The sequence below is a fragment of the Corticium candelabrum genome, chromosome 19 (genome assembly GCF_963422355.1).
Source record: "Corticium candelabrum chromosome 19, ooCorCand1.1, whole genome shotgun sequence".
NCBI classification, from domain to species: Eukaryota; Metazoa; Porifera; class Homoscleromorpha; order Homosclerophorida; family Plakinidae; genus Corticium; species Corticium candelabrum.
In genome coordinates this window covers 1,091,915-1,103,730 of record NC_085103.1, presented here as the reverse complement: position 1 = coordinate 1,103,730, position 11,816 = coordinate 1,091,915, and the positions used below count along the sequence as shown (strand labels likewise).

General features: G+C 40.5%; 1 protein-coding gene across 1 annotated transcript; it reads left to right on the top strand.

The window, feature by feature from the left end:
- The first annotated feature begins 8,728 nt into the window (after positions 1 to 8,728).
- Positions 8,729 to 10,702, top strand: LOC134195246 (uncharacterized). Its single transcript, XM_062664251.1, has one exon. The coding sequence runs from the start codon at positions 8,729 to 8,731 to the stop codon at positions 10,700 to 10,702; it is 1,974 nt and encodes a 657-aa protein (XP_062520235.1).
- Positions 10,703 to 11,816: the final 1,114 nt, after the last annotated feature.

Genomic DNA, 11,816 nt, shown 5'->3' with positions numbered 1-11,816 from the left:
CTTAGTTGAACAAGATCCTCAACTAATTCAAACAGATGAGCCACCTCACAAAGATGTCGACTGGGAAACTGTACTCAATACAACTCGATGTAGAGACTGTTCGAGGAAAATGCCAAGACTACCTGACTGATATATCATTGCAACTATCTAGGTGTAAGTAACAGTTCCATGTTCTCCTCTCTGGTTTGGCTCAGCTCCATGAAGCTACAGCACTTCCTTCTCTTCCAGAGAGATGTAGTAGAATGGCCAATGAGGCAAACACATCAGCATCAGCACCAGCAAATAAGAAAGTCACAGTCCAGAGTACAAAACCAAAGATCTTTGCTACATCGAAGAAACCTGGAGCACGCTCCAAAATTCATCTTGCAAAGCCTACAACACAGCAAAAGAAAGAAATCAAGAGGGCCACTCTTCTGTCATCCTGGGTAATGAAGAAATACAAGATGCCCAGGAAAGACCACGGTATTTTTATTTCTGTGTTGACATCTACCTATACTAGAGATAGCAAGTACTTTTTACAGCTGTACTACATTTGTTTTCTGATGAAACAACCATGTCTAAGCTTGAAAGAGATGATCAATTGATAGAGGAAATTGACATCCCGGCGAGGCCAGAAGAACTTCCAGACGACATAGTAGAAGTAGACTTCGAGAGTAGTCATCTGTCAAAGTATTTTAGTTCCTAAACCTGTCATGACCTTTTGGAGACAGGCAATACCTTCCAATGCAATGCATTTGCAATCAGGATAACTAAAATATCGTTTCATTGTTTCAGTTGAACTAAAGTAGAGACAGTGGCATTGTGGGAATTATGACTTAGTGACAACCAAGCTAAATATGGTCCAATGTAATGGCGAGTGTGGAAAATGGCTCCATTGATGCTGTCTTCTGGTTTAATCTCCCATAGTATCTGCAATAATTCTTACATTCTGGTCTAGAAAATTGTGTTGGACTTCGAGAAGAACCGACTGACATGTGGCAATGCGACAAATGTTTGCTTTCCATAGGACAGAACACCATTATACCAAATACTGGTATCAGAGCTCAGAATACGTCATCACTGCTGCAACTGTTACGGAATGCTTCCAGATATTCAACAATAATGGGTATGACTACCTTGCCCATGCAAATATATATATATATATATATATATATATATATATATATATATACACTGTAAATCAATTCATTTTGCAAGCAAATACATTTAGCAATCTGAAACCTAACTCTTTTCATAATCAATTTAATTTGGCAAAACTGCCATTGCCTGTGACTGCTACACAAGGACGTCGATATGAAATGCCTTGTTCAATCATAGAGGCATGATATCAATATCGTCAGCTACAACCACAGGTACGATTATCGCTGACTACTGAGAACATTTCACAAACCCACTTTGTTTTGCATGTGTTTTGTCTTATAAAGCCAAACACAACACCTATGCACAAACAACCCCATGGGGTTAACACATTCAATATACTAATATGTTGATGTTGACTGTCTGTAAGTTGTTGGTAACAACTTCAGCAAGTTATTAACTTGGAAAATTTGCCAGTCCTGGCAAAATTTACGAAATTCAAAACTATTTTATTTACAGTATTAATTCTTTCATGACATATTATTTATACGTACTACTCATTTTGTGATTTCAATTGAACAGGCACCATAACAAAGTCCACAACAGAGCATACAACATATGACAAAATCATTGAGGCAATTAACACACTATAAGAATACCAATAAGTCATTGTTGTACATGTGCCTATTCTAGGGTGTTCTGAACAAGAACATGCTGACCACCAGCTTAGTGACTTTCTTGCAGGTGCCATAGTGCTTAACAATGACAGATACCAACAATTTTGTATTCTTTCCGAAACAACAACATTTCAACAATGCAAAAATCCATTCATCAACTACGAGTGTGGGGAACACAGGTTGAAATTCAGGCAGCGAGTGACAGCTAACAAACGCCTGTGTATGTGTGCCCTCCCTATTCCACAACTAGACAAATCAGGTGGCTACGTTTCAAGCCATCCTAAAGTCCTCAAGTACCGGACACATCACAACTGCCACAGCTGTATCTGTTGTACACCAATGGTCATAACGAAATAGCACACATTGGTTGTCATTATGACAGCATATGCACTAATAACGGGCAAACTTTACAGTTTCCTGAGCTGCCAGATGAGGACAAAGAATATGAGGTCTGTGGGATCAGTGACAATGAAACCAATAGTGACAGTGATTAACTACCTCACATCCGTACTTGCAGAACAGATTCTGCTAGAAATCATGTAAAGATGCAGTACTTGGCAACGTTTGTAAGGCTTTTAATACTGCAATAATCAGAGACTGATTATAGTTTGTAGCCCTTGCACACTGTTTGTAGCATCCGGCTAAGACAAAGTTGTTACTTAACATAAAAGCACTGATACTGTAACCTGGTTACTCCGTGATGTGTGAAATTCACCTCATTCTTATGAGTAATGAAACAGTCTCTTCTTGAATCTTGTGAACACATGTGTTGTAATTGAAAGCACAGCAATTACATAAGAAATTGGAATTAGAAAAAGACAGTTCTTAGGCAGTTAGAATTAGGTGGCCAAATTTATAGAGCAACAGATTAAGCAACAAAAGTCGGCGTGTGACATCTACCCAGGATATGTAGTTGATGGTTAATACTGGCACCAATGACAATTGAGTGCTACAAGCTGTAGCAAAATCTGAGATTACGAGCTTACAGTGTGCGTACTGTACGTATGTAGGCTACATAGTAGATTTCAACTGGACTTTAATTGATGGCTGTTGGGAATTTCCTGTAACTGTATGGTAGTTAAATGTATTGGGTGTGACAGTGGGTAAATATAGAATACCTATCTAAGTTACACTATTGCTATTGCAATTGAATTTGCATGCCTACAGCTATGAACTGCTTAACCCACCTTCTCATGCACCACCCCATTGCCATAGTATAATTATATGGTACAATATTTAAACGTAATATTTAAACAAACACACATCTCATGAAGCAGCAGTACGTATACCAGAGAGGGTTATTCAAAGTCCAATTTAAAAAGCTAAGAATGTGGACGATTCACATTGACAGATTTCTGGCTTCTGAGGGCAGACAACGATCTGCAGTAAAAGGGGATGGTAACTGCCTCTTCAGAGCTATGTCAAAACAACTGTTTGGAAAAGATACCCTTCACACAAGTATTCTCTAGTGATGCACGCGTAGCCAATCACTCCTTCTAAAAAACCTACACACACAACCGCAAACACACACACACACACGCACACACACACACACACACACACACACACACACACACACACACACACGCACGCACACTTCGTGTACCTTCACCCAGGTTGTGTGCAATCGAAATCTTTTCTACGCATCACGACCAAACGAGCCCCAGTCCTCAAGTAGCAAGCTTCGTTTTTACACTCAGTCTTCGCTATCACAGATGAGGGAGTCAGCACGCTACCACCGATCAAGCGAAAACTAAAGTCACGTGCACATTGTAGATGTTTCTGTCACGCGAAGCAAGAACAAGAGTGGTGGTAGATATAAAATGGAAAGACTTTAGCTATAATTGTGCGAGCGACGGTCTGGAAGTGCATGTCTTGCACATGACAAAAAAGGATCACTATGTGTGCTCGTACAAACGAGATTTTGAACGTGACGATCAGCAGCCTTCCAAGTACATGAAACAATCTAGGACATGTACAAAGGGATCGAACTTACCGACCGAGGTCGTCTGCAGTGATATCGGTATCTATAGCAGCAGGGACAAGTCTCTTGCACTTGACGCTAGAGAAACGCAAGTGGAGAAAGCAGAAGCACAAAATAGGTCATGTCAACATTACCTCTATCTGTATCACAGAGCTTGGCAAGCATGATGAAGAAGACCCGTATCTATCAGAATGTTCAGAGTGAGGACGATGCCTCTAGCTGAGAACAAATGTGATGTTGTAACACCGACTAATGTGGAAAATGACGGACAGATCGATACTGACATTGAGTGTTTATAGTTTGCATGGTTAGCTCAGGGGACACTAGACAACCATGCAGGATGACATATGATGAATTGTTCTGAAAGTTATGAATTTCTGTATGAATACTGCCCAATAAGAAAAAACCAACTATAATTTTTAATCTTTCTCTATCTCTCACAACACCATTTTTCAGATGTTGCTGTTGCTGGCTTGTTGAATTATCTGATTTCACTGCAGTTTTTCTTCCAAATAACTGTACCATTGTTCACGTACACTTCAGGTAAATGTAGCAATTGTTTTATTGTTGGCAACATTGCTATATGCATAATGGACACATGACGTGTAGGAGGGCTAACACAAGAAATTCTGTGCAGGTCATGTGGCCATGAAACAGATTCAGACAGTTGCATGAATGAAAGATGTAGGCAGGTACCAAAAGTTTGCATTCAAGCCAGGCCATCTGATTACTCTCCCTGTAGCCTCACAGGTACAAAGATTAGTCTCTGTTACATGTTCTTTGTTTGTTCATGTTATTACAGGTCAATAACATAAGTTTTTTTGTACGCTGTAGAGTACTGGGCTGAGTGGCATGAGCTATCCCAAGATCACATTTGTACTGGGACAAGTAAAATCCGTTCTATTGCTGATTGACAAAGGTATGTTTAGATGTAACATTCTTGTGTACCTAATGACTTGCAGTATATGCCATATTGTAATTATTCTAATTATAGCGCCTCTAAATAATAATTACCAATCTAAATGGCTCTCCAGTAATGAATTACGATGTAAATATTTATGATGCTCTACAATGCATCTCACTTAGAGGGATCTTTATGTAATTAGAGTCATAAGGCTCGTTGTAGAATATAAGGTGCTCGATACACCACTAGGAATGGAATAAAGGAAAACATGTTAGGTGCACCCTAACCTGTGCTTTGCAAATCATCAAAATAAGCTGTTCCTCAATGACCATCTAGAAATGTTACAGGATGCAGTAGGAAGACGCCATTCAGGCAATCAATCAAGACCTATTGGTACTTGTTTTGCAATGATTGCAATTATTTAAGAGCCTCTAAAAATAAATTTGTTTCCTTAAGGTGCTCTAATTAGAGCTTAATAAGTAAGTGCAACTCCAGATAAAGCTTCAGTAAGAGGGGTACTGCTTCAATTAGAATGTAAGATGAAATATTGGCGGGGAATTTATTTTGAAGGGTTAGCAAATTTTTGGCGAGCCCCAGTATAAGTCTGCAGTCAATTTGGCCACCAAGATATGCTGACGTCATCACCCATGGTGGATCAAAGATGGTGATGTGGTAGCACATCACATGGATGAGTTCACAAGATGGTAATCCCTGCTTGCTGTCTATTGTGCCTACCCTGTCAAACAGAGAGTTTAAACATGAGAGTGAGTTCGTGAAGCTATTGATGAAGTAGGTGAAGTCATGAGGATTCAAACTCTTATAAAGCAGCCGCCTAGCCTAGTAACTAGTGTATGGGGAATATCTACATTTGTATCATGTCACGTGGGGTTTGCCAGTCCTGATTGGTTGATACAGCTGGTTCAAATCATTTGTACACTGATGCCCTACCGCCATGATGGGAAACATGTATACCTTATCGTTGCTATGATCAACAGCACACCACGTCTTGTTTTAATAACGTGCAGATGATTTGATATGCCTTTAATGAGCAACTAAATGACCAATGCACTTAGAGTCCGCCTAATTAGTTACAGAACGGTTACTTATAAACAAGTAAGAAGAAGATTTACATACTCACAGCCTAGAGTGAATGGTAAGTCAAACCAACCAATGGCCTTGCATGATATAAATCACTTATCTTATGTGCGAATCTTGGATATCCTTGTTATTCCGCCTCGAGTGAGTGGCAGCTAATTGCCTTGATAGTTCCCTTGACTTCGCCTAGGTAATTATGTCACTTTTAGTTGCCACTCCCTTTGAGGAAATAACAACCATCCTTGACGTGTCCATAGTAAATATCAAATTATCGAACAACAATGTCTAACCGTCAAAATATAATCCACAATATGCATTTAATGTCAATTTTAGCGAACTGCTAAAATATATTCCCGCCAATAGTTCATCTTATATGGTAATTACGGTAATCTCTATATATCTGTAAAAATTTGCTCTGTCTGTCTGTCTGTCTGTCTGTCTGTAACATTAATTACGCCAAGTCTGCCAGGCTGATCGCCACGAAACCGTGCATGAAAATTGCACTCCTCGCCACAATGCAAACGCTTGCTTCAACATTAGACGATTCCCTCAAAGGAGTCGACCCCCAAGTGAATCTCGTGACGACGTGACCATGGCACGCCTATGAATTTACAATCTCCATGCACATACCACGAGGATATCTGTTTGATGCCTGGGTTTCCCTCTACCGATGGTATTGAGTGTATTCTTTACTAGCTGACTCAAGTGAGTCATGAATGGGCCATCTGGCTATCTTCCCACATTGGCACAATTACATTATCTACCAAGACGGTATGGTACGAGTCTATACAGGCCGTTGCATGAAGACTGTGTTCCATACCACAATATTACAAACGCATGTTTGGGTATTGAGATGACCCCTTTGAGGTCTAGCTACGCTTGAGAACCTGTAGCATTGGCCTCCCAGACCCGTGTAGCACCGATTCAAATTGTCCTCGAGTCTGGCCGAGGCCGAGGCTACAGAACCTCAGAGCCGTATATACGGCTCTATGTTTGGCTCTGGGGAACTTGTGTGTTCGTTGCGGTATAGCTGTTGCTGATTTGCTTAGTGGAGTGCGTCGTTGTGCCGTAGAATCATAAGAAATTTGTACATAGGATCACAACTGTAGAAACACAAAACACTTGTGCAGTAAACCTTGTCGCAAACGAGATATATCTCATGGTTGTAATAGATATTGTCAACACAGCATTGTCGACGACCACTCTGTTCACGAATGTGAAGCTCAATACAAATGCATTGAAGAGTGCTCTGCTCCAGATTGCAGTTCACTTTGTACACTTGATTTGGAACACGCTGCTTCAGATCTTGCCAAAGCACACGACTGCGGCAAGAAACGCTGCTTAGTAAAATGTCACCTAGAGGGATGCAATTTGATCTGTAAGCACAGCGACCACTTCCATGGCCTAGGCGCTGTTGCTCATTTCTGTAACACAAAAGAGCATCCTTGCATTGGATCTGAATCGATGTGTTCAGTTGAAGTTGGTCGCTGTAACAACAGAGAGCTATTAGAAAAGCTTTCGTGCTCTTTAGTAATAGAAACAGGACGACTAGATCACGTCGGACCTCACTATTGCAAAACCGACCACTTCTGTGATGAAAAATGTCCATGTGGCTGCTTGGAATATTGCATTAAAAAGTTAGAGTTAAAACAAAACGAATCGATAGGTCAACGCGCGTTTCGTGCTCACAATGGTGCCTGCTCTACTAGTTCGCACACCTTCTCCAACCGTACGGAAAAGGAGTTTCAAGAAACAATCAAACAATTGAAGCTAAATGCTCAAAAGGCTGTACAAACAGGGGCAATAACAGTAATAAAAGCAGCTGTCACAGAACATCTACACAGTTTTGAAGAACCTAAAAACACCGTCGGTGATGTAGATGATCAGTTTAACGGACTGCGCGACGCGGGCTTAAAGCTGTGTGATTGGTCACGAGAACCTGTTAAGAGATTGACAGTGTCGTTATCGACAGCTGAATTTCTGATAAGTCAGTACAGAACCAATTGTTCTAAAATTCGAAAAGGAAACGACAAACCGTGGGTAGAAAAATGTCAAATCTTTATCAATTCTGTAATCAATCAGAGGATAGCTAGAGTAACATCTTGGATTGAAATTAATTTTCCTGTTAGAGAACGGCTTAGCAGCCAGCTTCTATTGACGTTAGATAGCCTTATTGAAAGCTACAGAATGCAGTACTTTCCTGTTTTAATGAATGAATGGACGCTCTGTAGAAATGTTTGCCAGCAAAAGACGGGAGAGTCTAAGCATTGTCAACGAGAATGTTTGCTACTGAAAAGCATTTTTCGCAATGAGCAGTGGAAGGGTGCAAGAATTGCGATTGCTTAGAGAAAAATCATAACTGCACACAAAATTGTGAAGCCTGTCTTAAGTCTTTAGCTGGTAAGTCTAATCCTAACATTTGCCACCTCGGAGCCGAGCACGATTTTGATGTACCACACAGATGTAACCAAATTCGTCACGAATGTAAAGAGAAATGCTCTAAATTCCAAGCAAGAAACTGCATGAAAAAATGCAACATTTTTTGTGAAACCAAACACCATCGACATCTTTGAGGTGCTGGAATCAGGCACAAATGTACAAATGCTTGCTCTGCTTGCGAAGACATCTGTGATCTTGAGTTTGAACACGAGGTGTCATTAAGTCACACTTTACACAGGTGTGATAAACTACAATGCGTTAGGCCTTGCGATGTAAAGGGCTGTAATCGCCAGTGCGTGGAGGACCATTTACACTTTGTAAAGACGCCCCAGTCATCTCATTTCTGTGGCAACAAACATGTTTGTATTAATCACACTTGCTCTGTGAAAGAAAGACGTGGCCTAAAAGATGAGGAAGTTAGGAGCTTGTGTGCTATCCGCATTCCATCTAAACAGCGTTTTCACAAAGGATCACATTACTGTGAAAGTGTTCACTACTGCAACCAGAAATGTCCTTGTGGCTGCGATAAAATGTTTACTAAGAAAATAAATGATGATTCAAAAACTTGCAAGCGATAAAATCTCTTTTGAGAAACACGTCGGGTTCTGTAATACAGGAAAGCATACTTTTGCTGACTCACCCGGAAAGGAACTCGAACAGATACTGAATGAAATGAAAGCTGAAATCAAGGGAAAAATGGCGGTTGAAGTTGAAGATATCTCAAAAGGTGTGTTAAAACCTTTTGATGCAGAAGTTTTGAGGGATTGTCCACCTTATAGGCGTAGAGAATTGTTTGAAAGACACGAAAGTTCAAAAATATCTAAATTTCGTTTGTGTGAGGTAATTGAAGGAGAAGTAGTAGTTACCCGCCAGTTACTAGATTTAGTAATTGCTGCGTTCAAAATAAGAAGAAATCGTAACGACGAATCGGAATCGCGTTGGAAAGAAAAACTGCAAACTTACATAAGAGAATTTCTAGAAAAGCGTATACACCGTGTAATGAAGTGGATTGAAAAACATCTCCCTCACAGTAAATGCTTAAACTCAGAAGATGTAACTTCGTCGCTGAACGCATTCAAAGAAAGTTGCGGCATCGAGATATTTGACTATCTTCGAAACCGATGGAGATTGTGTTCTCAAATCTGCTCCCAACGTGAAAGCAATTGCGAAAAATGTCAAAGAACTTGCCTACAATTTGCAATTGAATGTGCTGCTAGTGCCACAAGAGAAGCCTGTGACTGCTTTGAAGACGATCATCGATGTAGAGAAGATTGTTCGCTCTGCGCAGTTACGTTTGGCGTGCAAAACAAAACGAAGTCGTTAAAGAGTCGCTGCCGCCTTGGGGCAAGGCACGATGACCAGCATCGGTGCTACAGAAAAGAGCATCCGTGTCCAGAACATTTCACAAAGTTTATGGCACGAGGTTGCATAGGAAATTGCTCATACAAACTCGAAACCCATCCAGAAATGCATCTGTGTAGCTCAGGGTCTAATCACAAATGCCCAGAGTTTTGTTCAGCAGTAAACGTTGGATGCAACAAGCAGTGCGACAGAGAATTCGAACACCAGTTAAAGCTAAAGGACGAATTGCACTCCTGTGGTAAACGGCAATGCGTTCAAAAGTGCAGCCATGTTGGATGTTCCCGTCGCTGTGCAACTAAAGATCATTTACATGATCTAAATAAACGTGACAGTCATCTATGCGATAAACCACTGCACGGATGCGACAAGACTTGCAACGTGCAAGGTGGTCGCTGTCCAGGTCGCAGTGTCGCGTCTGCGAATCCTTGTGTCGTACCCATTGACGACAGCGGAATAGCACACGAACGTCTTCATTATTGCGGTCAAATTCACCTTTGCGACAAACGCTGTCCTTGTTGTGATGCATTTTGCGACAAGAGATTAATATCCGTCAAGGATAGGCTACAAGGCATTACTAAATTTATAAACCACGAAGGACTTTGCAATACCAACGCACACCAAACAGCAAGGAAGTTAACCATCGAAAACTCGTTAGGTTATACTGAAGCTTGCAGTAAGGGAGAATGGTGTGGAAACGTCTGCGTTCGGCTGAGAAGAGGACATCTCCATCTTGTTACATGCAAAACAGAGAATATGATCTGCACTGGCCATCACACTTCTGACGCAAATGGTCGGCTTTTAGATCAAGTACATCATGGCACTTTTTGGGAACATTTTGCTCATTTTGAAGATCCCTGCAAAGACGAACAGCAGCAAAAAATATTTAGTATATGTCCAAGGTACTGCTCGTCAAAATCAGAAAACGAAATAGAATCAAACAGTGAAAGCTTCTGCAAGAGGCAACTTTGGCACGACGACTTTATTGAAGATAATGATGCGCAAAGCCACGTAATAGATGGGCATCAGTTTGGATGTCGTCACTACAAGCACATAATTGTAGTAGTAGACTGTTCTCAATCAATGACATGGAAAATGCCTAAGGATAAAAGATTGAAGGCGATGCTATCCCAGACGCGAACTCGTTTGGACAAGGTAAAAAAGTGACAGAAAACTTTTTAAACAACTGAACAAATCATCAGACACTTTCATAGTCTCTGTGATATGTTTCTCTGACATAGCACAAGTTATAGTAGACAGTGCAGACGTAGCAACTGCTTGCCAACAACTGTCGAGTAAGAAGTGGACTGAGGTTGCACACCTCGGAACTGTGTATATCCCTGCTATTGACCAAGTAACGTCGATTCTAAGGATTTGTCAAAGTTTGAAGAAACGAGGCGATCCTTTTTATACACCAGCAATCTTTTTCTTGAGCGATGGCGAGACGAATGAAAGAAGAGATACTATATATTGCAAGGTTAGAGAACTAGTTGAACAATACGACGCTACACGTAGCACTTGCCTTTTTGGGCCTGGCGAGGCTAACGCTCGAGAGGTATTGCTAGAAATGTCAGAGAGCGGATGTGGAAAATTTTATGAAGCTCCAACAGGTAAAAAGCTGAAAGAAGATCTCGACGATTTCAAAGCGTCTCTCTACAAGACACGAACTATCAGTGGATACAAATGAATGATGGCAGATAGTGCATGCTAGTAATACTGAAAAGAAGACTCTGTGACTAGTGAAGCTATTCTGCTAAACATTACAATCTATTTTAATGGTTTGCCGACATTCTATCGCTAGCATTTTAATCAATTAATGTGCCTAGATGTTGCTAATTGGGCTCGTCAGTTTTACAAGACTGTTTGTTGTATTGTGCATGGCGTTTGAAGTAGCTGACAGATGTTATAAGTTTTGGCCATTCCTTTGCTGATATATGTGTATAGACCTAAGTCTATACTTATAAATTTTCGTATTTTAAAAATATATCTAATCTTTATTCTGGTGTTAGAGAATATCAGTAATAATAATATAATATGGTTTTCTACATTGCATCAAGTAATACATTACAGTGTTGTCGCATGTTGTATTGTGTCAGTCAAAATTCATAGCGCTAACAACACCAAAATTAAAGACTAAATCGCCACTTTTCATGGTTGATCAAGACGACTCATCTCAACAGCCTGTGGCTAGTATTAGAAAGTTTTAGTCTCATAAATCTGTCTGTATCTCTAAAGGCAGCGGCGAAACAACGAGATCGGATGGGCTGCATTGGAACCTACA